The 26,262-nt window shown below is 46.9% G+C and overlaps 1 protein-coding gene across 13 annotated transcripts in view; it reads left to right on the forward strand.

Annotated features, from left to right (window-relative positions):
• TNXB (tenascin XB) overlaps positions 1–26,262 on the forward strand; it is a 589,826-nt gene that overhangs the window by 439,278 nt on the left and 124,286 nt on the right. For 10 of the 13 annotated variants that reach the window (XM_069237235.1, XM_069237240.1, XM_069237237.1 and 7 more), the window contains 2 exons: positions 22,539–22,826; positions 23,275–23,559. The exons of 1 other annotated variant lie outside the window; for it this stretch is intronic. In XM_069237235.1, coding sequence (XP_069093336.1) covers positions 22,539–22,826; positions 23,275–23,559 — 573 coding nt within the window. The remainder of the gene's footprint in view (positions 1–22,538; positions 22,827–23,274; positions 23,560–26,262) is intronic. 2 more of the 13 variants (XM_069237242.1, XM_069237238.1) reach the window with 2 other exon arrangements.

Genomic DNA, 26,262 nt, shown 5'->3' on the forward strand with positions numbered 1-26,262 from the left:
ACTGCCTTCCAATGACAAACCTTGATAGCAGTAGCCATCCAACGAGCAATATGGTTTGGAAAGCAGATATTCTTTCCTAGGTTTACCGTAAGAAACAACAACTGGTCAGATTTTCTAAATTGGTGCATTCACTGCAAACATAATTTTAAACATCTTTTACTGGCTGTGTGTAGCATTTTCTCTGCTGTGGTCCTCGGATTTGAAAAGAATGTTTTAAGTATGATAGGCTCATTATGTTAAAAGTCTGTTGGCACAATTAGAATGACGTTGGGGTTGGTTAGTAATATCACCCGTCCCATTTGAATTCTAAAAAGGGTTATTTAACTGTGAAAGCTTGAATTTCACTTACTCTCTTTGCAGAAGTTAAGGTTAGTAATAATGCCACCTTCTAGGAGAGAAATTTTAGATCATCTCTGGGAATGGACTCAAATGGAGCTTTCATCAACTGCGAAAGGACAAATTTAAGCTGCCAAGATGGGGGAGGTTGTTTTATCGGCAGAAAGACTAGGAAAAGTCCTTTAAGAAACTTGTTAATAAGGTCCTGGTTGTGGTTCATTGACATAGTTGGCACTAGCTTTAGTCAAATATGATGTTTCTACGCAAGCAGGATCATTTCAGGGAACCAATACTGCCTGGGCAATTTCGGGGCTATCAAGAATTATTCTGCACGGCTCTCGCTTCATTTTGTTGAGAATCTGCTGGATTAACAAGATTAGGGGAAAAGCATAAAAATATCCCTGACAATCTTATCAAAAACGCTTCCGCCAGGATCCCAACTGTGGATCCCAACTTGCATAATAGCAGCATTTTTGATTCAGATGTGTTGCAAACTGATCTAGATTTGGTTTACCCCAAAGCTGGAAGACATTGTTCTGAGCAATTTTGTTGTGCTCCAATACATGGCAGCTGTTCCTGGTCCTGCTTACAGTGTCCGCTATAACGTTGTTTATTCTAGAGACATGCTCTGCTTTCAATTCCACCTGATTTTTAGTGCCCACTTCCGAATCTCTTGAGCTTCATTGAGACAGCGGTTTAGATCTTGTGCCTCCTTGCTTTTTTATGTAATGCATGATAGTGGTATTGTCCATGTGTATTAGTACTGCTGCTTCTTTGATTCTGAGGAAGAAGGCCTGTAGACTCAATGCGACTGCCTTGAACTTCAACAGATTTATGTTAAGATTTTTGTGTTGTGGAACCCACTTCCCTTTGATTTGTAAATCCTGAAGGCATGCAACCCCGTTCCTCTTCCGCGGCATCAGACGTCACCAAAAAATCAGCTATCTGAGGCAGGAAGATCATTCCTATGGAAAGATGTTCATTTTGAGTCCATCAAGGGATAGACTCCTTCATGGTTGGAGTATTTTAGATGATGTCCTCAAAAGAGCCATGAGTTTGTCCAATTCCTCTTGCAGAGGTCGCAGTTGAAGCCGGCCAAATGGTACTAGAGGAACACATGATGACTGTATGCCTACAAGGGACTTGAATAGGTGAACTGAAACATGCTGTTTCTGCATCAACCTTTACTCTAATAGCCTTAGCCTGGTTCACCTGTCTTCTGTGAGATATGCTTTGTCCTGAGTGGTAAGTAAAATGGCTGCCAAAAACATTATGAGGGTTTAGAGTTAAGCCTGGGTTTTCCCTTTGATCGCTTCCTGGCATGTAGGGGCTTTTATCAACCAAGCATTGAGGTATGGAAATATTTGATACCCTTTCTGCCTTAAGTGAGCTGCCACCGCAGCTAGACATTTTGTGAAGATGCAGGGGGGCTGATTTGAGGTCAAATGGGAGAACTTTGAACTGCTATTGAATACCGAAATAAGAATTGTCAATGCTTTAAGTGAATGGAAATATGCAAATAAGCATCCTGAAGATTTAAGGTTGTCATGTAGTCTCCGAGGTTCAGGAGATGGAGAATGACTTGGGGAGTAACCATATAAAGAGGGTTGGTCAGGTAAACAAATAAAAGCTGACAGTGCAGACACGATAGCCCTTCACTGTCGCAACTACACCACCTTGTTGTGCCAAGGAGAGAGCAAATTGTAAAACATTGGACAAATGGGCCTTTAAAGGATCAACATGCCTCTCCTCACACCATTTAACAAACTTGGTATCTACCAGCATAGACAGTTAGGGTGGAGTGTCGCCTGGCCAATAATATAGCATCCACCACTTCTGGGGGGAGAGAAAAATAATTCAGATTGCCTCATTTAATGTCCAGGAATGTAGGTGCAGGCTCTGGAGGTGGGATGTAGAACCTGCTCCTGCAACTGCAAGAGGTCTTCCCCGTGAGGGAAACAGAGCGAAGGGCACAGATTTGAAGAAGGTCTGTGTGCCACATTCTTCTTGGCCAATCTGAAGCTATCAATATGACTCGGGCCTGGTCTTGGCAAATCTTCCTCAGAACCTGAGGAATCAAGGGTATGGGAGGAAATGCATAAAGTAGCCGGTTGACCCAGCTCAGCTGAAAAGCATCCCCTAATGTCCCCCACCGGATACTGGAGGCTGCAGAAAGACGAGCCATGCGCTTTCTCGTGAGTAGCAAACGGGTATATCTGAGGCATCCCCCACAACTTAAAGAACGACCTCTCTATGGAGACGCCACTCGTAATCGGCTGAAAAGTGCCAGCTGAGACTGTCCGCATGTACGCTGAGAACTCTGGCCTAATGGTATGCTACTATGACAATCTGATGGTCCTGAAAACAGGACCAGAGTCGTAGAGCCCCTCTGCAGAGAAGACAGAACCCTACCCCTCCCTGTTTGTTGATGTACCACATCGCGGTAGTGTTGTCTGTCAAGACCCGAACCAACTGACCACGAATGGAAGCAAGGAAGGCCTTGAAAGACAGACGTATCACCCGTAACTCCAACAGAGTGATGTGAAACATCTGTTCCACGGGGAACACCAGATCCCTCAGATGTGCTCCCCACCTTAGAGTGGAAGCATCCATTATGGCTGTGGTCACCAGATGTGGAAGACAAAACTGCCTCCCCTGCGGCATCTCTGGAAGCTGTTACTGACTCCTTGAGATCTCCTTTGTGTTGACACCACTGCTTGCGGAGGCACCACTGTAGAGCCCGCATGTGCCAACATGCGTGAGTGACTAACAGAATACAGGAAGCAAACAGACCAAACGGGCATAGGACCTTTAGGACGGAACAACCACTCCATCCTGAAACACTGGAATCATAGCCTGAATGTCCTGAATCCTCTCAGGAGGGGGGTAGGCATGATTCAGTGTTGTGTCCACTACTGCCTGTATGAACAGGAGGCGCTGAGGGCTCCAGGTAATTTTTGGGCACGTTCAACAAAAAACCCATGTTGAACAACAACTGGGTTGTCACCAGCAAATGATGCAGTACCAACTGGCATCTTGGCTTGGAGCAGCCAATCGTCCAGGTATGGGAATACTGATATTCCCCTCCTTCTAAAATTCACTGCAACCACTGCCATCACCTTTGTAAAGGCTCGAGGTGCGGAAGTAAGACCAAAAGGAAGGACTACAAACTGGTAGTGCTGCGATCCTACAATGAACCGGAGATACTTCCTGAGCGAATGTAGAATGGGGATGTGAAAATACACATCCTGCAAGTCTATAGAAATCAACCAGTCTTCCTTGTCCAGCACCAGATGCACCAGAGCTAGAGTCAGCATTTTGAACTTCTCCTGTTTGAGGAACCAAACCAAAATCCTCAGGTCCAGGATGGGCCGCAAACGACCATCTTTTTTGGGGTTCAGGAAATATCTCAAGTAGCATCCCTGCAACCTTTCCTGCTCCGGAAACAACTCAACTGCGCCCTTTAACAGCAGATTTTGTACCTCCTGCTGAAGCAACTGCAGGTGATCCTCTAGACAAAAAGTATGCTGCGAGGGAAGGAAGGGGGAAACTCCCGAAAGGGAAGGGCATACCCATTTCCTCAAATGCTCAACACCCAGTATGATGTTATTGACTCCCACTCTTGGAGGAGATGAATCAACCTTCCCCCTATACGCAACACATGTTGCTGAAAGGGGAGAGAACTAGGGCTGCTTTCCTGCCAGGTTCCCAGCAGAGGATGAAGTGGAGGAGGAGGAAGGCTGCAGAGCAGTACCACATTGCCTAAGTCTCCTCCGACCCCTGTAGGACTTGTAGAGGGGTTTGGCAGATTGTTGACCATGGAACTGCTGCCTCCCAGGAAAGGAGGAGCTGTGGCCTAAACCTTCGTATAGGTCTATAGGCCAAGGAGAGAGACTGGAGACCCAGAGACTTAGCCGTGGCCTTACTCACCTTGAACCTCTCTAGTGCTGAGTCATCCTTTTCTCCAAATAGTCTTGACCCATCAAAAGGGAGATCCATTAAGGCGGACTGAACATCAGGGGAGAACCCTGATCCCCTTAACCATGCATGCCTTCTGCTGTCCACCGATGTACCATGACCCTCGGAACAGAGTCCGCATTGTCCAGGCCTGATTAGATGACCTGCTTAGCCACTGCTTGACTGTGCTGCCACAATTCTTTAAAACGCTTTAAAATGCACATCTTGCGGCAGTTTAGGAACCACCTCCTTAGCAGAGTCCATCAGTGGATGTATCTGCCCAAGACAAATATAGCATTCACCAATTTTAATGTCATGCTATTTGATGAAAACACCTTTTAAGCAGACTTTTCCATGCGCTTCAATTCCCTATCTGGAGTTGTAGGGAAGGAGCTGTTTTAGCAGAACAAGAAGCCTGGACTACCAGACTTTCAGGTGCCAGATGTTGGCTGAGGAATTGTGGGTCACCTGGTGCAGCCCTATATCTCCTAGTGATGACTTTGGATACAGCAGGAGTAGACACAGGCTTCTGCGACAAATCAAGAACTGGTTCCGACAAGGCCTCAATAAAGGGTGGCAAAGGTTCTGAAGTAGCATAGGAGTAGAGAACCTCAGTCAGTATGTTGGATTTTAGCTCTGATGTTGCAAATGGCAAATATAAAAGGTCAGCACCCTTCCTGATCACACTGTGATATGATGTAACCTCCGGAGGTGGAATACCTCCAGGAGATAGCAATTCCCACTCAGGAGAAGTGTCTAGACCACTTGCCACCTCAATCCCTTCAAAACCATGAGCATGCAAAGGTATTGCTCCTTCTCCAAATCTTGATGTTCCTCCAGATACTGCTGCTCCTCTAAGAGTCTCAATGCCTCTCTTCTCGATATTAATCTGGACTTCAATCTCGACATCAATAAAGAATGAATCAGTGTCAAGGATGTATGTTGCAGCACCGGTAAAGCCGGAAGCTGGATCTTTCTGTGGATAGGCATTGAATGACTCGAAGCCGAACGAGTACTACACGGTGTTGGTATCCCCAAAGTTGATAGAAGCATGGGCAAAAAGGACATAAAAGGAGCCTGTCCTTACGGAGCCAGGAAGCCTAGATTGAAGGCTAATGGTCCCATGGCACCCGCAGGGGCATCAGCAGGGTTCATGGCCCTGTTAAAAATGCTGCACATAGATTTAAAAAAGACAGAAGGCTCTGCACCAGGAGCCGGAAAGGCCTGATATTCTTGTTGAGGCTGGGCCCTACCTGTTCTGGTGGAGTAGCAGGCAAGAACTGTGCCGTAATACTTGCAAGTGACGCCACAATCTCAACCAAAGATGGCACCAGTGACATCTCTGTCGACTTCGGTTGCAGAGGTGAAAGGGTAGGGCTCACCTCCCAGGTCAAACGGCGCTGTGACTTGGATGCAGTGACAAAGATCTTGGGCTGACATCTTGAGAAGATCGATGCCGAGAACGGTGGCGACGTCGCTTCTTATGTGAAGGAGAAGACTTATGGGATGAAGACTCCTCTAGAAGCTTGGAACTTCGAAAGCCCCACTTTTTCTTTTTGGCCTTCACCACAAACAGCTGCGCTTCTCCTTCTTCAAGCTGTTTCAGGTTCATACTCTGGCATGAAGAGCATCCCCCAACTCAGGTACCAAAGACGTTTCTCATGCGGGTCAGTCAATCACAGACATATGACCTCCATACTACCTACAAGGCTTAAAGCCTGACTTCTTCGGCAGAGACACTGTTGCATGAAGAATATTCAACAAAGAAGCTCCCTCGACACAGTGTAACACCTGGAGAGGTAGAAAAACCATTAGCATCAAAGGCGCAGAAAAAAAAGAACTGAGATGAGCACGCTGGCGAGGACTTCATATGGCTTCGATGACGTCAGACGGAGTCACGTGCGGAACTGTTCCATTGTGGCATCCTCATCGAGGTGGAGAGCTAGAAAGAAAAGATTTCCATCAAATGCTGGCGCATTGGGAGAATTCAAAATGTGAGGAATCCACAGGTCTATGTATCCATCAGAAAGTTTGTTATTCGGTCCCCAATTGTTTCTTGTACATACCTGTTGGCAACTAGCAAGTTCACCCTGTTACTGTTTCCTATTTGTGTCTCTTCCCTGAGAAGATTAGTTCCTCCTTGCAGTTTGTTTGCTTCAAGTAGCTGATGGTGTTTATCTGCATCTCCAGCCCTGCACCTCCTGCCCCAAGGCGACCAGCACCCCCACACTAGAGGTGGAACAAAATCTGAGACCAGCTGGGCAGATGCCCTTAACGCCACCAACCTCGAACAGGGAGTGAAACATTTCAACGCCTTGATCACCAATAGCGCTGAGGGCATTGCACCCATCAAGAGCAACATCCAGAGAAAATCCTCCAAAAAGGCCAGTTGGTACACCCAAGAACTCAAACAGGAAACAAGACAGAAAACAGTTGAAGAGATGTTGCACCAGCAAAGACAACTCAGACAGAACAGCCTTCAAGACCTTCCTCAACCTCTACACTGCCTGCTGAGGGCAACAAAGACAACCCTTGCTGCATGAATTGAAACCAATGCCAACATCTCTCAAGAACTTTTCAACATCGTTAAGGAATTCACCAACCAGGCTGCCAGTGAAACAACATCACACCCACAGAGGAGCTGTACTACAACCTCGCCCACTTCTTCCACAAGATTGCAACGATATACAGAAACTTCGAACCCCAACCCACACGTATGGACAAGGCGATGCACACAGATGGATCACTTCCTTCCTCACTGGAAGAATCCAGAGGATCCACCTCCCACCTTTCATCTCCGAAACCAAGGAGATCACCTGCAGTGTCCCTGAGGGTTCATCCCTCAGCCCCGCGCTCTTCAACGCATATATGACCCCGCTGGCAAACATTGTCAGATCCCACTGTCTGAACATGATTTCCTATGCAGACAACACCCAACTCATCCTCTCACTCACCGGCGACCCCTCCACCACAAGAACCAACTTCCACAGATGTATGATAAGCATCACTGACTGGATGAAGAACAACTGCCTGCAGCTGAACACAGGCAAGACAAAAGTACTTATCTTTGACAACGGCAGCAACACATGGAACATCCCCTGGTGGCCATCAGACCTGGGACCTCCACCCACTCCCACCGACCACGCTAGAAACCTCGGAATCATCATTGACAACAAGCTCACCATGAAATTATAGATCAACGCCATCTCCTCCGCCTGCTTCCTCACTTTGTGCATGCTATGTAAGATCTTCAAATAGTTACCACTACACAAGAGACACACACAGGCTCTCATCACCAGCTGACAGGACTAAGGCAACGCCCTCTACGTAGAAATCGTTAAACTCCTCCTACAGAGACTTCAGACCATACAAAACGTCGCACCCAGACTCATCCTCAGGCTTCCCCGACGAACCCACATCACACCACACCTCAGGCAACTCCACTGGCTTTCCGTACAGAAGAGATGCCAATTCAAACTGCTGACCCACGCACACAAGGCTCTACACCACCAAGGGCCCATGTACATTAACCACCACTTGAACTTCCACCAACTGTCAAGAATACTACTCTCTGCCTCCCTTTCCCTTGCCCATACTCCCCGCATCTACCAAAGCAGAAGTGGAGAACGCTCCTTCTCTCACTTTGCAGAAAAAACAGCCTCCCTACACACCTCTAGACCATCACCTCACTTCTGGAATTCTGAATGGCCCTCAAGACCATGCATCCGGGACCTGCAAGCACCTGGATACACTATTGGATGATTAGCCACGCTTTATAAATCCCGACTGTTTGGTCTGTACTGTTGATGAAGGTAGTGCGGTCTGTATTGTTGCTGAAAGGGCTGGTACTGTTGTGATCATTAAGGTTGGTGTCCTCCTCTGTATGAGAACCTGCCTCTTTCCCCACGAAAAGACATTCGCCTTATGTGTTGCAAACCAGAGATATTGCAGTGGCCTTGTCCATTTTCATGGATTATAATTCTTCATCAATGTGTCTTCCAAATAATCCCTCTTCATCAAATGACATGTACAGAATGGATAAGTTACTTACCTGTAAATCCTAGTTCTCTTCCAGGGGTATCCTCATCAAAGTCATAAACATTAAATAATCCCGCCCCTGTGCGGGGACCCCGGAGCATATATAAAATACACACATATAAAGTATGAAATATGCACGGAAAATATATATATAGCATTTTCAGTAGACATATTTTTCATACTAACTCATATATACATGTGTAAAACAACAATGCAGGCTATAATCATAATCAGGCTAAAATGCTTTATTTCTATGAAGTTTTTTTTTTTTTTTTTCATTATAAAATTACAATAGAGAATAAATATCTACCCAAGCCCCCAAAACTGGGCTTAGGGAAGTAAGCAGTAGTAATCACTAGAGAAAAAAAGAGAAAAACTTCATTGAAAAACAATGGAGCATTCTTAGCCAATAGGCTGCATGCAGGTTAACACAGGAGAACCATAAAAACGTTGGCACTGTGCCTTTAAGACCCTGAGCACCTCCAGTATCCCACCATGCCTCAGGGGTGAAGGAAAGGTGACAGTTGGTTCACAGTTAGGTCAGTACTTTTTTACGGTGACAATCTGTGTAACTGATTCGAAAGACAGTCTGTCCTGCGCTTCTAGGAGATATGCGTCCGGGGAGGAGGGTGGGTTGTTTATGACTTTGATGAGGATACCCCTGGAAGAGAACTAGGATTTACAGGTAAGTAACTTATCCTTCTCTTCCAGGGGATCCTCATCAATAGTCATAAACATTGAATAGATTAGCAAGCCCATCCCTAAACTTTGCGGACTGTCTAATAGAAGTGCAGGAATAGATACGTATTATGCAAATAAATTTCTCAGAGAGGCCTGCCCCACTTGGGCATCTGCTCTTGCATCTGAGTCTAAACAGTAATGTCTAGTAAATGTATGTACAGACTTCCATGTAGCAGCCTTACAAATCTCAGATATTGGAACATTGTTAAGGAGGGCAGCAGTAGCCGCTTTTCCCCTTGTGGAATGCGCTTTAGGCCTAGCTAGTAATTGTTTATTAGCCAGCTGGTAAGTATTAACAATACAAGAAACTATCAATCTTGATATCGTTCGTTTGGATGCTGCCTCTCCTGTCCTCAAATGACCATAATTTACAAACAAGTGGTTGGAATGTCTAATCGATTTTGTTTTATCCAAATAAAATTTCAGCACTCTTTTCAAGTCTAAGGAGTGCAATGCTTTCTCCGCCAGAGTCTCCGGATTGGGAAAGAAAGTCGGTAAAGATATAGTCTGATTGATATGGAATTCTGACACCACCTTCGGAAGGAAAGATGGGTGAGTTCGCAGAACCACTCTATTGTCGTGAAAAACCGTGTACGGTTCTTTGGAAGACAAAGCCTGAATTTCGCTGACCCTCCTCGTGGAAGTAATGGCCACCAAAAAAGCCGTCTTCCACGTAAGGTGTTGTAAAGAGGCCTTGTGTATAGGTTCGAAAGGAGGGCCCATAAGTTTTGACAATACTATGTTCAGTTCCCATGGAGGAGAGGGTCTCCGAATGGGCGGAAAAACTTTTTTCAAACCTTCTAAGAAATCCTTGACTACTGGTTTCGTAAAGAAGGATTCCTGAGAAGGTGACTTTCGATAGGCTGTAATGGCAGACAAATGTACCTTAATAGATGATACCTGCAGACCGGACTTTGCCAGATGAAGTAAATAAGACAGTATGACATCCTCCTGAGCCCGTATGGGATTCTGACCTTGTTGACAGCACCATATGTAGAACCTCTTCCACTTAAAAGCATAAGAACGCCGCGTAGAAGGTCGTTTGGACTCTTTCAAGATGTTTATGCACTCCTGCGAGAGCCCTAGGTGCCCATACTGCAGGAATTCAGGAGCCATGCTGTTAAGCTCAGAGAGGGTAGGTTGGGATGTAGAATCCTGCCCTCCATCCTGCTCAGAAGATCCGGTCTGCACGGCAGCCTCCTGTGAGGTTTTTCCGATAGGTTAAGGAGATCTGTGTACCAGAATTGACGGGGCCATTGTGGCGCTATGAGAATCATTCTGGTTCTGGATTTGTAAAGTTTGTTGATCACTGCCGGTATGAGGGGAATCGGTGGAAAGGCGTAGAGAAATATCCCTGACCAGTCGATCAACAGGGCATTCCCTCGAGATCCCGGACGGTAGAACCTGGATGCGAAGTCTGGGCATTTCTTGTTTACTTCGTCTGCGAAGAGATCCAATTGAGGTCGACCCCATTGAGCGAAGATGTCTTCGACGACTTCGCCGTGTAGGACCCAATCGTGTGCGTCCTCTAGGTGTCTGCTCAGGAAATCTGCTTCCACGTTTTGTTGACCTGGCAGGTGAACCGCTGTAAGTGACATTCCTCTGGCCAGGAGCCAATGCCATATCGTTTGGGACTCTCGAGATAGGGGTAGGGATCTCGTTCCCCCCTGCTTGTTCAAATAATACATCGTGGTTGTATTGTCCGTTTGTATTAGGAGAGATTTCCCCTGAATCAATGGAGTGAAAGACTTGAGAGCCAGATGGACCGCTCTGAGTTCCAGCAGATTGATGTGGTACTTCTTTTCCTTGTCGGACCACAGGCCCTGAGCTTGAAGGGGACCCAGATGAGCCCCCCATCCCTGAAGAGACGCATCCGTTACCAGAGTGTCGGATGGAACTACCTGGTGAAACGGAGCACCTACTGACTGGTGAGGTCTGTGTATCCACCATTTCAATGACTGAAGTGCCGCTGCCGGTAGTCGCACTCTGTCCTCCCAGCGACCTGTCCTTTGGCTCCAGTTGCTCTCCAATGCCTCTTGGAGGGGCCTCATGTGCAGCCTGGCATTTGGGACAATGAAAATGCATGATGCCATGGAGCCCAGCAGCGATGTCACCTGACGTGCCGTAGGTGCGTTGGCTTTTAACAGGTCTTGACACTTCCTGTCTATTGATAATAGTCGTTCCTCCGAAGGATACACTCTTTGGAGCTCTCTGTTTAGTATAGCTCCCAGGTAGTGAAGGTTCTGTGTTGGAATCAAGGTTGACTTTTGGTAATTGACCTGAAGACCTAGAGACTCGAAAACCCTGAGCACAATGTCCCGATGGCTTCTCGCCTGATCCGGAGAGGAAGCCTTCAGTAACCAGTCGTCTAGGTATGGGTAGATGAAGATCTTTTGTTTTCGAAGATGTGCCGCTACCACCGCCACACATTTCGAGAAGACGCGGGGGGCAGATTTCAGGCCAAATGGTAGAACTCTGAACTGATAGTGCTGTGACGCTATTTGGAAGCGCAAGAATTTCCGATGCTTGGGAGCTATTGGGATGTGAAAATATGCATCCTGCAGGTCGATGGAGCACATCCAGTCTCCCTGATGTAGTTGAGGGAAAATCTGGTGAAGCGCCAGCATCCTGAACTTCTGTTTTCTTATGTATTTGTTCAGCAGCCGTAAGTCCAGAATTGGTCTGAAAACGCCCTCTCGGCCCTTTTTCGCCACCAGAAAATAACAGGAGTAAACCCCCTTTCCTCTGTGCGCAGGTGGAACCTTTTCTATTGCTTTCTTTTGTAAGAGGGCGAGAGCCTCTTTGCGCAGCAGGCTGAGATGAGATGGATTGCATTTGGCTGGTGGCAAGTGTGGTGGAGGCTGTCTGAAAAGAAGAGAGTAGCCATTTTCGACAATGTTGAGCACCCATTTGTCTTTTGTGAAAGAGTGCCACTCGTGAAGATAACCTGTAATACTTCCCCCCACCGGAGTGGTGTACAGTGTCGAGGGAAGCGAGATCTCATTGCTTGGCCGGCGCTTTCGGTGTGGACTGCTATGGTCTACTTGACCCTCGCTCCCTTGTGTTCCTTTGAGCCTGAAAAAGAGGGCGTCCCTGCCGTTGTTGTGGCCTTTGGGACCAGTGAGGGGTTTGAACCCTCTGCTGGAAAGGGCGCCTGTCATAAGGCCTATACCTCCGCCTGAAATCTTTCTTCCTTTCCAGGCCTACTGCCTTCATGGTGTCCACCTCGGTCTTCATGCGGGCCATTTCTTCATCTGCATGGGTACCGAACAGCGAGTTCCCGCTGAATGGGAGATTCAGGATGCGCTGTTGTGCTTCCTGCTTTAAACCAGTCAGTCTCAGCCAGGAAGACCTTCTTGCACAGATTCCATGTGCGTACCCATGTGCAGCTAAATCCGCCCCATCTGCCGCCGCGCTGATGACCTGGTTGGATACCAGGCATCCCTCTTGCAGGATCTCTTGAAAATCCTGTCTGTCTTCTCTGGGCAATTTATCTGTGAATCTGTTGAGGGAGTCCCACAGAGAACGGTCATACCTGCCCAGGAGTGCAGAAGCACTGGAGACTTTCATTGCAGATGCCGCCGTACCACACGTCTTTCTCCCCAGAGAGTCTAGATGCCTGCTCTCTTTATCCGGGGGGACCGTGGAGGATGATGCCACCGAGTGGGTTTTTCGGGCTGCGGCCAATATTACAGAGTCCGGTGGCGGATCCTTTCTTAGGAATAAAGGGTCCTGTTCGGGAGCCTTATATTTCTTCAGAATCCTAGCTGGGACAGACTTGAGTGTGGCTGGGGCAAGAAAAGTGTCCATGGTTGGCTGCAACAAACCAGGCACTAGAGGCAGTAGCTTTTTCGACACTGATCTATGCTGCAGAGTCTCAAAGATGACTGACGAGGAGGTAGATGGCTCTGGAACCTCTATATTTAATTTCTGCGCTCCCCTTAACAGCACCTCATTAAACATGGTAATGTCATCCACTGGTGAGACCCTAGCAGGTGGAGAATCTGTTAGGGTGGGGGAGTAACGCCCAACAGATGATCCTGACGACGACCAAGAGGGTGATCGCCTTCGTGATCGTGACCTGGATCGCCGTTGGGAACAAGACCTGCTGCGAGACGCTGTAACAGAGTGCCCAGGCCTCGCGGTCGGTTGACGAGGAGCAGAACGAGCCCGTCCTGCCCGCGCTGTCGGTGATGGTGTTCTTGGAAGGGAGGCAGTAGGCGAGTACATTCGTGAATACTGCGAATCCGGGGAGGCCGATGGTCTATTAAGGCTCTCTAACCACCTTGGAGATAAGTTGATGGGTGAAACATGCCCCGATGATGCCGCTCTCGAACGAGATGAATCGCTCCGTATGGAGACCACTGGAGATGGTGCGGCCTTGTCTGTTGGAGGGAGATGATGTTCTACTCCCTGCGGGACAGGTAAAACCTGTGTGGACGTCGACGGCTGTGTCGACGTCGAAGGGCGCCCCACCGGTTGCTCTTGCCTCGACGTTGAGTGTCTCGAAGTTGAGTGTCTCGACGTAGAGTGTCTTGACGTCGAATGGCGATCTTTGGACCTTGACCTACTCGCCGTCGTGTGCCTCGACGTGGAGCGGTGGGAGGCCGACGGCGGATGTCGCTCATGCCGTCGTGGCGATTTCGACGTCGTGTCTCTTGACGTCGGGGGCGTAGGGTCTTTGGCGGCGACCGGGCACGCCGGCGATGGCTCGACGTTGATCGGCTGGCTGCCGTCGACGGAGATATGCCCCTGCGATGGCCATGTTCCCTCGACGCTGTATCCTTCGACGTCGGGTGAGTCGCCGTAGACGGCGATCTATGCCGGTGAGACGGTGGCAGCAACGACGTCGACGGGGAACAAACAGGTACTTTCCTACCTGCTGACGTCGACCCAGCCATTCTCTCCTGAGAATGGCCTGTTGGTTGCCTGGGAAGTGAAGAGGACGATGTTTTCTGCCTCTCATGAAGCCCATGTAGTCTGATCTTTTCTCTGTCCTTCAGAGTCCTCTTCGACATATCTTGCAGTGCTTACAAGTGTCAGGGCAGTGACTCTGAGGCAGGCACACAATACAAAGAGAGTGTGGGTCTGACTGGGCCTTCTTCTTCCCACAAGAAGGGCATTTGACAAAAAGTGAAGGCATTTTTCTGTCAGGAAAAACTGCCAAACTCAGACAAAGATGTTATCTGTCGAATGAAACAGGAAAAAACGCAGTTTTAAAGGATTTTTCTGAGAAAAACTGAGAGCTCAATGCTCCAGGATCCTCTCAGAAGAAGCCGGAAAAAAGAACTGACCTAACTGTGAACCAACTGTCACCTTTCCTTCACCCCTGAGGCATGGTGGGATACTGGAGGTGCTCAGGGTCTTAAAGGCAGGGTGCCAAAGTTTTTATGGTTCTCCTGTGTTAACCTGCATGCAGCCTATTGGTTAAGAATGCTCCATTGTTTTTCAATGTAGTTTTTTCTCTTTTTTTCTCTAGTGATTACTACTGCTTACTTCCCTAAGCCCAGTTTTGGGGGCTTGGGTAGTTATTTATTCTCTATTGTAATTTTATAATGAAAAAAAAAAAAAAAACTTCATAGAAATAAAGCATTTTAGCCTGTTTATGATTATAGCCTGCATTGCTGTTTTACACATGTATAATATGTGTGTATTTTATATATGCTCCGGGGTCCCCGCACAAGGGCAGGAATATTCAATGTTTATGACTATTGATGAGGATCCCCTGGAAGAGAAATACTTGTTTATATACATTTTCTGAGAGAAAATCCTGGACTTCTTTCACATGACATACGTTAGAAAATCTGAGGGAGTGGAGCCTCTGTGGGGAGTATTCTAGAGGGTGCCATCGCCTGACTGGCTGGAGTTTGGTTCTTTTGTAATGATGGAGGTAAGTTAATAAGATGAATGCTTCTGTTAGCCCTTAAGACGTATACTGCTTTTAAATTTACCATGGGACTCCCACTTTGACGACAGGGAATGTTTGAAGCATTTGAAGATACAATGCTGGAAAAGTGCGGCTTACCTCAGGAATGTAGTGCAATCAATTATGTAATATTAGTGCAGAGTACGAAACTGTGGCAGAATCACTCTTTGTGGTGCATTGTTAATTTGATGACTTATTCAAGTTCAGGACTACCTGGAAAGTGCATAAACTATATACTTTCAAATTCTGTATGACCTATTGATAGAAATGGGGTCTTTGGTTGGCAGTCAGGTTACCCCCAGTCCAAGCAAGGACCATCACTCTAGTCAAGGTAAAAGAGAGTCACCCTCAGTTAACCCCCGCTCACCCCCTTGGTAGCTGAGCACAAGCAGGCAGGCTTAACTTCAGAAGCAAGGTGTAAAGTATTTGTACCAACACACACAGTAACTCAGTGAAAACACTACAAAATGACACAACACAGATTTAGAAAAATAGATAATATTTATCTAAACAAAACAAGACCAAAACAACAAAAATCCAACATACACAAGTAAAAGTTAATCATTTAAAAAGCAAAAGAGTCTTAAATCCTTTAGGAAACAGTGAGAACACTGTTAGCGTGCAAAATTACCTGCGTAGCATCAAAATAAAACCGCACGGGCAAGTGTGCATCGGAAAAGGCCAGAGATGTGTTGTTTTCTCACTCCCAACTGAGACCGTGCGTCGTTCCTCCTCCGGTCGGGTCAGTGTGCGCTGTTTTTCCTCTCCCGCAAGACAGCAATGCGTTGATCCGGACAGGCACCTCGGGTCCAGGCAGGCTTTGTGTTGTTTTTCCGCGCCCAGCGAGGTTTCGTTGAAAAGCCGGTCGCACGGTATCACAAAACCACGCTGCGTGGGGTTTGCGTCGTTATCAGCTTCCGTTACCGGGTGTTGTGCATCGTTTCTCCAGCCACGTTGTGTCAATCTTCCAGCCACGATGCAGGTGGAGCGTTGATTTCAGCCGCGAAGCCGGGAGCGTGTTGTTTCTCAGCCGTGTCATGGAAGGTGTGTTGAAAATGTCCCCGCACGGCGGTCTGCGCTTGGATTTTCAGTCTTCGTCTGCCAGCTTCACCTTTCAAGGGTGCAGGAACTGGACAAGGCACCACTTGGCAGGGCAGGCGTCTCAGCAGAGAGTCTAGGTGCTGGCAGGGGAAGTCTTTGATGACCCTGAGACTTTAACAACAGGAGGCAAGCTCAGTTCAAGCCTTGGAGATTCTTCACAAGCAGGAATGCACAACAAAGTCCAGTCTTTGTCTCCTCTTACAGGCAGAAGCAGCAACTTCAGGATAGCTCAACAAAGCAGTCACAGACAGGGCAGCACTTCTCCTCAGCTCTTCTCCTTGGCAGAGGTTCCTCTTGATTCCAGAAGTGATCTAATTTTCTGGGGTTTGTGTGCTCTTATACCCCTTTCTGCCTTTGAAGTAGGCCTACTAAGGAAAGTCTCTCTTGTTTGTGAGATCCTGCCTTGCCCAAGCCAGGCCCCAGACACACACCAGGGGGTTGGAAACTGCATTGTGTGAGGGCAGGCACAGCCCTTTCAGGTGTAAGTGACCACTCCTCCCCTCCTTCCTAGCACAGATGGCTCATCAAGATATGCAGACTACACCTCAAGCTCCCTTTGTGTCACTGTCTAGAGAGAGGTGAAAACTAACCCAGGCAGGGAATCCACAAACAAGCAGAGTCACAGAAGGGTTAAGCAAGAAAATGGCACTTTCTAAAAGTGGCATTTTCAAACACACAATCTCAAAACCAACTTTACTAAAAGATGTATTTTTAAGTTGTGATTTCAGAGACCCCAAACTCCAAATGTCTATCTGCTCCCAAAGAGAATCTGCCCTTCAATCATATTTAAAGCAGTCCCCATGTTAACCTATGAGAGAGAAAGGCCTTGCAACAGTGAAAACCGAATTTGGCAGTATTTCACTGTCAGGACGTATAAAACAGATTAGTATATGTCCTACCTTAAACATACACTGCACCCTGTCCATGGGGCTACCTAGGGCCTACCCTAGGGGTGACTTACATGTAGGAAAATGGAAGATTTAGGCCTGGCAAGTGGGTACACTTGCCAAGTCGAACTGGCAAGTTAAAACTGCACACACAGACACTGCAGTGGCAGGTCTGAGACATGTTTACAGGGCTACTAATGTGGGTGGCACAACCAGAGCTGCAGGCCCACTAGTAGCATTTGATTTACATGCCCTAAGCACCTATAGTGCCCTTTACTAGAGACTTTCTAGTAAATCAAATCTGCCAACCAAGAAAGCCAATCAACAATACAATTTACAGAGAGCATATGCACTTTAGCACTGGTTAGCAGTAGTTAAGATGAAGAGTTCAAAAGCCAACAACAGCTCAGAGAAAAAATAGGAGGAAGGAGGCAAAATGATTGGAGATGACCCTGCAAAAGGGAAAAAGTCCAACACCTATGGAATCTACTGATGGAAGCCAGACCTCTCATGTTCTCACTGGCTGGCCAGTACAACACTCAGAACATGACATTAGCTCCCCTAATGCGGGAACACATCCCTGCCAAGGCTTCACCCTCAAGTTAGCACCTCAGGGCCTCCTAAGCATGGGGTATCAGACACATAAAGGCTTTTTATGGTTGAAGGTGCCCATAGGCTATTAACTGGGTGAAATTGATTTTTGAAACATAGAAACTAGCAGCAAGCATAATGCCAGTTAAAGCTACCTGGCTTTGGTCGCAAGTATCACCCATGGACTATATGGAAACATATCACACTCATATATTTTTAACTATTATACATCCTGAGGATTTCTTTGCTGAGTGCCAGGCCCCTCACCCTATTTGGATGGCTGGGAGATTGCACTGAATGTGAGTTTTTTCAGCATTTCTTTCCTCATAACTGGGTAACTCCTTATAGGCTCCTTCTGCATAAGCATAACCCTGTCTAGGTTTGGCCTCCAGCTTTATTCTTCTTGTATGAGTTTTCTGTGGTTTCAGGGTACGTACAAGCAGTAAACTGGGTGTAGTGCATTTTAAAAATCTGGAAAGTAACTGTTTTGAAATGCTGGTTTGGTCATTTAGGGCCAGATGTAGGTAGCGTTTTGCATGGCGCAAACTGCGATAATCGGAGTTTGCGCCATGCAAAACGCGCATTGCAAAGCTCATACACATTTTGCGAGTCGGTACCGACTCGCAAAATGTGAATGCGACTCGCAAATAGGAAGGGCTGCCCCCTTCCTATTTGCAACTCGCACCGCGATGCTAAATTGTTTTGTGACCGCGAACGCGGTCGCAAAGCAATTCGCAGTTATCACCAGTGTCACACTGTCCCCATGGAACCCATTCCCCTTTGTGAATGTTGCCAAAAATGTTTTTTCGAGCAGGGACTGGTCCAATGGACCACTGCCTACTCTGAAAAAACGAAACCAAATGGTTTCGTTATTTTTTTGTATTGCAACTCGTTTTCCTTTAAGGAAAACGAGCTGCAATACAAAAAAACAAAAAACTGCTTTATTTAAAAAGCAGTCACAGACATGGAGGTCAGTTGTCTCCAGCAGGCCACCATCCCTGTGAGTGTAGGGAATCGCTATGGGGTCGCAAAATTCAACCCACCTCATTAATATTAATGAGGTGGGTCTTTGCGACCCCATGGCGATTCGCAGACGGTGTCTGAGACACCGTTCTGCATCCGATTTTGCGACTCGGAAATTGCGAGTCGCACCGACTCACAATTTCCGATTCGCAAAATCGGACATTGCTACATCTGGCCCTTGGTCTCTAGCATCAGTCATGTGAAACATACCACAACCATTTATTTTTTAAATCTACACACTCAGGTTTCTGTCGCTAAATGCCAGATAGCCCTTCTCCTGAATGGCCGTCAGGGACAACACACAGAGCAAGACATATGTCAGATTTAGAGCATGTTTTCCCTAAACACTGTAGTTTCCTTCAGCCTTCTATCACAGGAAAACTCATGACCAAAATCTGTGTTTCCCTAGGCTTTCTGAGTGCGGGATTAACAGATGTGTTCGTTTTACATGTATCTAAGTGGCGACCCAGTCACTAGACACCAAATAATATTTTCAATGGGTTGAGATATTAAGAGCAATGTCTTCATAATTTGTGCCTGTGTTCAGCTGGCACCAAGAAGGACCTAACAACGCAAGACGTTAATGAAAACTATAGACACTAGGTAATGCATGGATATGTGACTTTCATAAGCCCAAATACATTTTATTACTATAATGTTGTGGAAATTTCAAACAATGTATTAAAAAATATCACACGTTTTTTCTATGACAGAAAATTCAATAACTTCAAGCGAATATCAAACATCCTATAATCCAATGTTACCACACTTCTCTCAATAAAAATAATACCTACATGTGTAGGTGGGCCTACTGCACAGGACATGAGCAGGCCAAAACTGTGACTGTGTAAAGACCACATTAGCACCATCACACAGTCACAGGATCACATATTTGCATGCTGCTGTCAGTTACAATAGACCCACCCAGTGAGGAAACCCAGGGGGGTAAGAGATTTCCTGTTGAGGAAATATATTTTTTTTCCAATGTTTGGCGCATGCATGCAATCCTGCGTAAGGAAAAGTGATGTTAGTGCCCAGCAAAGAGCTAGAGACTGTTGGGATTTTCTTTAGGATAGGAAAAATAATTGGAAGTGTCCGGCACTTTGCTGGGGCACGGAACCCTGTGAACATGCCCCAGAATTGAGTCAGGCACTATTTCGCTGTTTTCTGTTTTAAAAAAAACAAACATTGTCTAGCTCTTAGGTGGTGCACAGACACACATCCCCTTTCTGTCAAAATGCTTCTCTTGGACAGAAAAGTACTGAAAGAAGAAGAAGCTGTGTGAAACGTTCAGGAATTGGGGACTATCAGAGGAGGTACTAGGAACAACCCTAGTCCACCCTCTTCCAAACGCTAACTCCTGATTTGTTTATTCAGGAGGGCTAAGGATGAGCTGAGGAAGTGATCCATGTCTGCAATCTCTCCAGTAGCTCTACCAGCCAGCTTCAGTCCTAGTAAAGACCTGAGAAGAGATAGGTAATTCCTCCTAAGCCCTTCTGATGTGTATAAAGTTACTAGCGACATCAAATCTATATTAATGAACAAGCCCAGAAGTAAGCATTTGGTCACCTCATTTATAAGTTTGTCAATGTCCATAAAGAATTGGGTACCAGTAAACTCCTTTCTCCCGTGCAGTGGCCTGGAGTGAAAGCTTTCAGAAATAACACACACACATATACGCTTGTTTTCAGTTTAGCCCCTGGGTGGGCCAGGTCCCAGGGGCATGAGGGTATTTTTTTTTTAAAAAGGACGAGGCCCACGTGGACCCCATCCCTGGGCTCTTTTGAGCTCCAGGGACCAACACCTTCCTGGGATTTTCTTAAAACATGGGTGGGAGGCCACGAGGACCTCCCTCTATTGGGCTCTTCTGAGCCCGTGGACCACCACCTCCCTAGGGCTAAATTGTAATATTGGGCAGAGAGGCCATGCAGACCCCCCCGGCCCCCAGGGACCACCACCTCCATGGGGTGAGTATCATTTAAAGTGGGAGGGGGTTGCACGACCCCATGGACCACCACCTCCCCGGGGCTGGCCCGTGCACAAGAAAGGAGGTGGACAGCACAAACGCCTCCCGGAGCTATTCATGGCCCTGGGCCCCCCATGGCTGCTTCCTGCTGTCTCCTCAGGTGCTCACCCTTGATAGGAAATGGAATTAAAAAAACACAGAAATTCACTTAAAAAACCAAAGGTTACAGGGACGTGATAGTTAGATTCACCTTTTACTTGCACAAAACCATAGTTAACTCAAGCAACTATAATGCGTGCCCAATGGTAACTATAACTCGCGCTGTGGCCAGCCATCTATAAGTACCCAACCCAGCAGGGCCTTTGGCCATGCGCTGCACAGGGTTGGGTGCTTATAGGTGGTTGGCTGCAAGGCATGGTCGCAGGCCGGATCCTACGGCCAATCCCAGCCACGTACAGTCAAAGGCCGTGTGTGGCATGGGGCTGGGTACTTATAGGGGGTAGGCTGCAGGGCCTTGCCAACCTTCGGCCACGCATGGCCAAAGGCTGTGTGTGACATGGGGTTTGGTGCTTATAGCAACTAGGCTGCAGCCAGACCCTGTGGCCAATCCCCACCTTGCATGGCCATGCTTGGCGTGGGGTTGCGTGGTGGGCCGGAGGGCCTAGTCCATGCCCTAAGGTAACTAAAACTTGTGCTCTTCTCATGCACTGCTTAATACCCCACATATTACATCACTCATAACATCTTCTATGACATCATTGATAATATCACTGCAATATTTGCAGTAAGATTATTGATGAGAAAACTGCATGGCAAGGGCGCAAGTTATAGTTACCTTAGGGCATGCATTATTGTTACTTGAGCTAATCAGAACTATAACTGCTGAATTTCTATAGTTAAATGTGAACGTCGCTGTAACCTTTGGTGTTTTAAGTGAATTTCTATGTTTTTTCAATTCTGTTTCCTAACTACAACATCACTGTAACCTTTGCTTTTTTCAGTGAATGTATATATATATATATACACACACACACACACACACACACACACGTCAAAAGGGTGTTGTGCAGACACCTTCTTATGACACATATACGTAATTTGGTCAACCAAGCAGTGAAAGCATACTGTGGTTAGCAGACCTTCCTTGTACAAAGCTACGGAAAAATCTCCTGATTTACACAGTATCGTTATTGACCACATAAGGGAAGGGACTAAGAGCAAACAAAGGGTGTCATTATGACTCCGGCGGGAGGCGATAAAGTGGCGGTAGTACTGCCAACAGGCTGGCGGTACTTACAGCCACATTATGACCATGGTGGAGCTGCAACGGTAATACCGCCAGGCCCTAGGGATTACGAGTCCCCATCTGCGAGCCTGTCCATGGTGGTGGCAGTATGGGAGACTCGGGGGGCCCTGGAGCCCCCTGCAGTGCCCATGCACTTGGCATGGGCACAGTAGGAGCCCCCATGCACAGATCCATTGCGCATTCCACTGCCCGTAATCCACTGCTGCACCTGACGCACCTCAACATTGGCGCTGGCTTGATTATGAGCCGGACTCAATGTTATGGTGACTTTTCCGCTGGGCCAGCAGGCGGAAACACTGTATAAAGCGGTAAAGTTGTGATAGGGTGCCAAACATGGCGGTATGTTGGGTCCAGCGGCTTTGGGGGTCTTTCTAAAAGACCGCCGAAGTCGTAATGAGGGCCAAAGTCTTTTCTAAGAGCTAAAGGAAAATCTTCTGAAAGTTCTGACACCAGGCCAGACAAAAGGATTCTAATCTTTCACAAGAGGATGCATTATTGCTTTAGGAACGGCAGGCACCAAGATAACCTATTTTTGGATGAATCAAACTGGGCCTCCACAAACCCTACAAGAAATAGGGACTTAGATGATACTGTTGACCAGTTGCTCTTTAAAATGGTTGATGGGCCTTGAGGTGGAAGGATATTAATGTCCTGTGTTCTCTTTAGCTGCCTTTGAAGATCCTCCAACTCCATCCCCTTGGCTTGGGGAACTCACTGTCTCTGATGTCACTAAAGACTCAGTCCTGCTATCTTGGACACACCAGGGTGGTGACTACGACACCTTCCTCATCCTCTACCGGGATGCGGATGGCCGGCCTCGGGGGCTGCCAGTCCAAAAGGAGCAGCGCACTGCCCACGTGTCTGGCCTGATGCCTGCCACAAAATATACTTTTCTGCTGTATGGGGTGAAAGGCAGGAGCCGCAGCACACCAATAACTGCTGAAGCCACCACAGGTATCAATGCCACTATAAAACGTGCAAAATGATATGGGAGCGAGAGTCTAAATTGTTTTCAATTGCAGGGAAAGTTAACCAAGGATGTTTGATTTTCAGGCTAAAAGGGATACTGAGACCTTTGATGTTCCCTGTTTTTTCTCACTAACCGCAGTTTATTTCCCCTGCTGCTACCACTATGTGTTATTTAGGAAATAGAAAGTGAGAATTTGGGAAACTAAGACATTTAAATCCAACTAGGTTTTCTTGCTTTCTTGTATATAACAAAGCCTTATAGTATTTAAGACAGTAAGTCTGGTTAAAGAAAACCAGACAGACTCCTTATAATCTAACACTGTTCAAAAGCAAATCCAAGCCTTGTCTATAGAGGCATCATATTAAGTTTGACTAACTCATGGCTGTCCTTGTAAAACTCTTGAATGAAAGGGGTAATGTTGGTTTCTTTCAGGACCAGACAAGGTTCAGGCTCCGAAGCCAATGCTGGCAGACCTCTCCATTTCTGAAGTTACAGAGGACTCTTTACAGCTTTCCTGGGCGGTCCAGGGAGGGGACTTTGACACTTTTCTCATTCAATACAGGGATCCAGAGGAAACCCCACAGGAACTGGAAGTCGATGGGAAACAACACACAGCCACCATCTCTGGCCTGGTTCCTTCAGAGAAGTATACATTTTATCTCCAAGGAATCATCGGCACACAGCGCATTGGACCAATATCTACTGAAGCTGTTACAGGTATTGATAACCGAGTGGCAGTCTGCTTTCTGATGTGGCGCTTGCTTTTTGCTTCCCCCTCTTTCTACAGATTCACACAACTGAATTGTTCCAACATTTCCAGTTAAACCCGACTCTGTTTCAACTAATCGTGTTTTCTCTCTAGAACAAAGGACAAAATCAATGCAAGATTACATTTGTCTTCCCACTGTAGCTTCACTGAGGAAAGCCCCTGCCCTCAGCTGGGGGACCTGTTTGCCTCTGATGTCACTGATCAGTCTGTTTACCTTTCATTGTCATTCTGTGATGGGTAGTTTGACTCTTCCTTCTGTACAGCAGTTGTGGTGCTTGGCAACGGGGACTGTTGATAGATGGGAATAAAAATGATGCCCTCATCTTAGCTCTAAGGTGATCCAATAAGTACTCCTTTGCCCTTTAACTGTATCTCCGATGGCAGGCACTTTAAACCCAACACAACTGAAGTTATACTGAACTACCTTCCTCCCTCCAGAGTAAAGGGTGTGGGGGCCATCTCTATCTTGAGTTAAAAAAGAGGCTCATTTTTAGAGCGTGTCCTGATATAACAAATGATGCTATCACTGGAGACAGCAGATGTAGGGTTGTAATAGCTGGGATGTAAAAGACCTGATGAACGAGTTACTTACCTTCGGTAACGACTTTTCTGGTGGATACATTAGCTACCTGTGGATTCCTCACCTAATGAATACTCCCATGGCGCCAGCATTCGACGGAAATCTTCTTACTAGTCTCTGCACGTCGACGAGGACGTCACTCTAGCCCACGCGACGCCGTCTGACGTCATACAGGCAATAAGAGGTCCTCGACGACGTGCGGACGTCAGTACCAATCATTTTTTACGTGCATGAGAACAACCAGGCAATGCGATGAAAGAGCAAGGCAACATCCCATTACATTGTAAAAATACACAACATTGCATGAATAACTGTAAATCTTTTATATATATATATATAACTCTCTCTTTTTAAAATATATATCTACACATCAAGTATATACACAAAGATATATACATATATACATATAATATACACAACATCTATTGCACCCTCAAAGACCAAGAGGAGCGTACTCAAGGATTACTTGGTAAGACCAGAAAGGCAACGGGGAGGCGGGTGGGACCGTGAGGAATCCACAGGTAGCTAATGTATCCACCAGAAAAGTCGTTACCGAAGGTAAGTAACTCGTTCTTCTGATGGATACAACTACCTGTGGATTCCTCACCTAATGAATAGAGTCCCAAAGCAGTACCACGCCCGGCGGTGGGTGCCTAAATGGTCAAACCAAGAAATCCTGAAGCACTGACCGTGCAAAATGGCCGTCCCTTCTAACCTCAGAATCCAAACAGTAATGTTTTGCAAAAGTGTGAAGGGACGACCAAGTTGCGGCCTTGCAGATGTCGACCACAGGAACACCTCTGGCCAAGGCCGAAGTGGCCGACTTAGCTCTGGTGGAATGAGCTCTAATGCCCTCAGGAGGATCCTTCTTTGCCAAAGAGTAACAGATTTTAATGCAAAGAACAACCCACCTGGATAGTGTTCTCTTGTGTACTGCCTTTCCTCTCCTCTTGCCCACGTATCCAATAAACAGCTGATCCTCCAGCCTGAAATCCTTTGTTCTATCAATAAAGAAGCTCAACGCCCTCTTTGGGTCCAGACGGTGCAGTCTTTCTTCCTCTTTGGAAGGATGAGGCGGAGGATAGAACGTGGACAAAGTAATTGCCTGAGCCAAATGGAAAGGTGAAACAACCTTCGGGAGGAAAGCAGCCTTGGTCCTCAACACCACCTTATCCCCATAAAAAGTTGTATAAGGGGGCTTTACTGATAAGGCCTGCAACTCACTCACTCTCCTTGCTGATGTTATAGCTATCAGGAAGACTGTTTTTAAAACCAAATACCTTAAGGGGCAAGAATGCATAGGTTCAAAAGGGGACCCCATAAGGAAAGTCAGGACCAAGGACAAATCCCATTGCGGCATAACGAATGGCTTTGGAGGATATTTATTTAGAAGACCTTTCAAGAATCTGATAACAATAGGGGATTTAAATAAAGATGGTTGGTCTGGAAGACATATGAAGGCTGACAAGGCCGATAAATAACCCTTAATGGTAGCCACTGCACAACCTTTCTGCGCTAGAGACAGAGCAAAAGACAAAACGTCCGATAGATGAGCATGCAAAGGATCAATCTGCCTCTCTCCACACCACGCAACAAATTTAGACCATCTATTAGCGTAGATAGATTTAGTGGAGTGTCGCCTGGCCGCTAATATAACATCCACTACCTCAGGCGGGAGAGAGAAGGAACTCAGGTTGCCCCGTTCAATCTCCAGGCATGTAGGTGCAGACTCTGGAGGTTGGGGTGTAAAACCTGCCCCTGCGACTGCGAGAGGAGGTCTGCCCTGAAAGGGAGACGGAGCGGAGGGCACATTGAGAGTTGGAGAAGGTCGGAGTACCATACCCTCCTTGGCCAATCCGGAGCTATTAGGATGACTAGAGCCCGGTCCTGGCGAATCTTCCTCAATACTCGAGGAATCAAGGGTATGGGAGGAAACGCGTAAAGCAACTGGCCGCACCAGGTTATTTGAAACGCGTCCCCCAACGCTCCCTGCATCGGATACTGGAGGCTGCAGAATAACGGACAATGCGCGTTCTCTCGAGTGGCAAACAGATCTACCCGAGGAAACCCC

Source organism: Pleurodeles waltl, chromosome 6 (genome assembly GCF_031143425.1).
Source record: "Pleurodeles waltl isolate 20211129_DDA chromosome 6, aPleWal1.hap1.20221129, whole genome shotgun sequence".
In the NCBI taxonomy this organism is placed as follows: Eukaryota; Metazoa; Chordata; class Amphibia; order Caudata; family Salamandridae; genus Pleurodeles; species Pleurodeles waltl.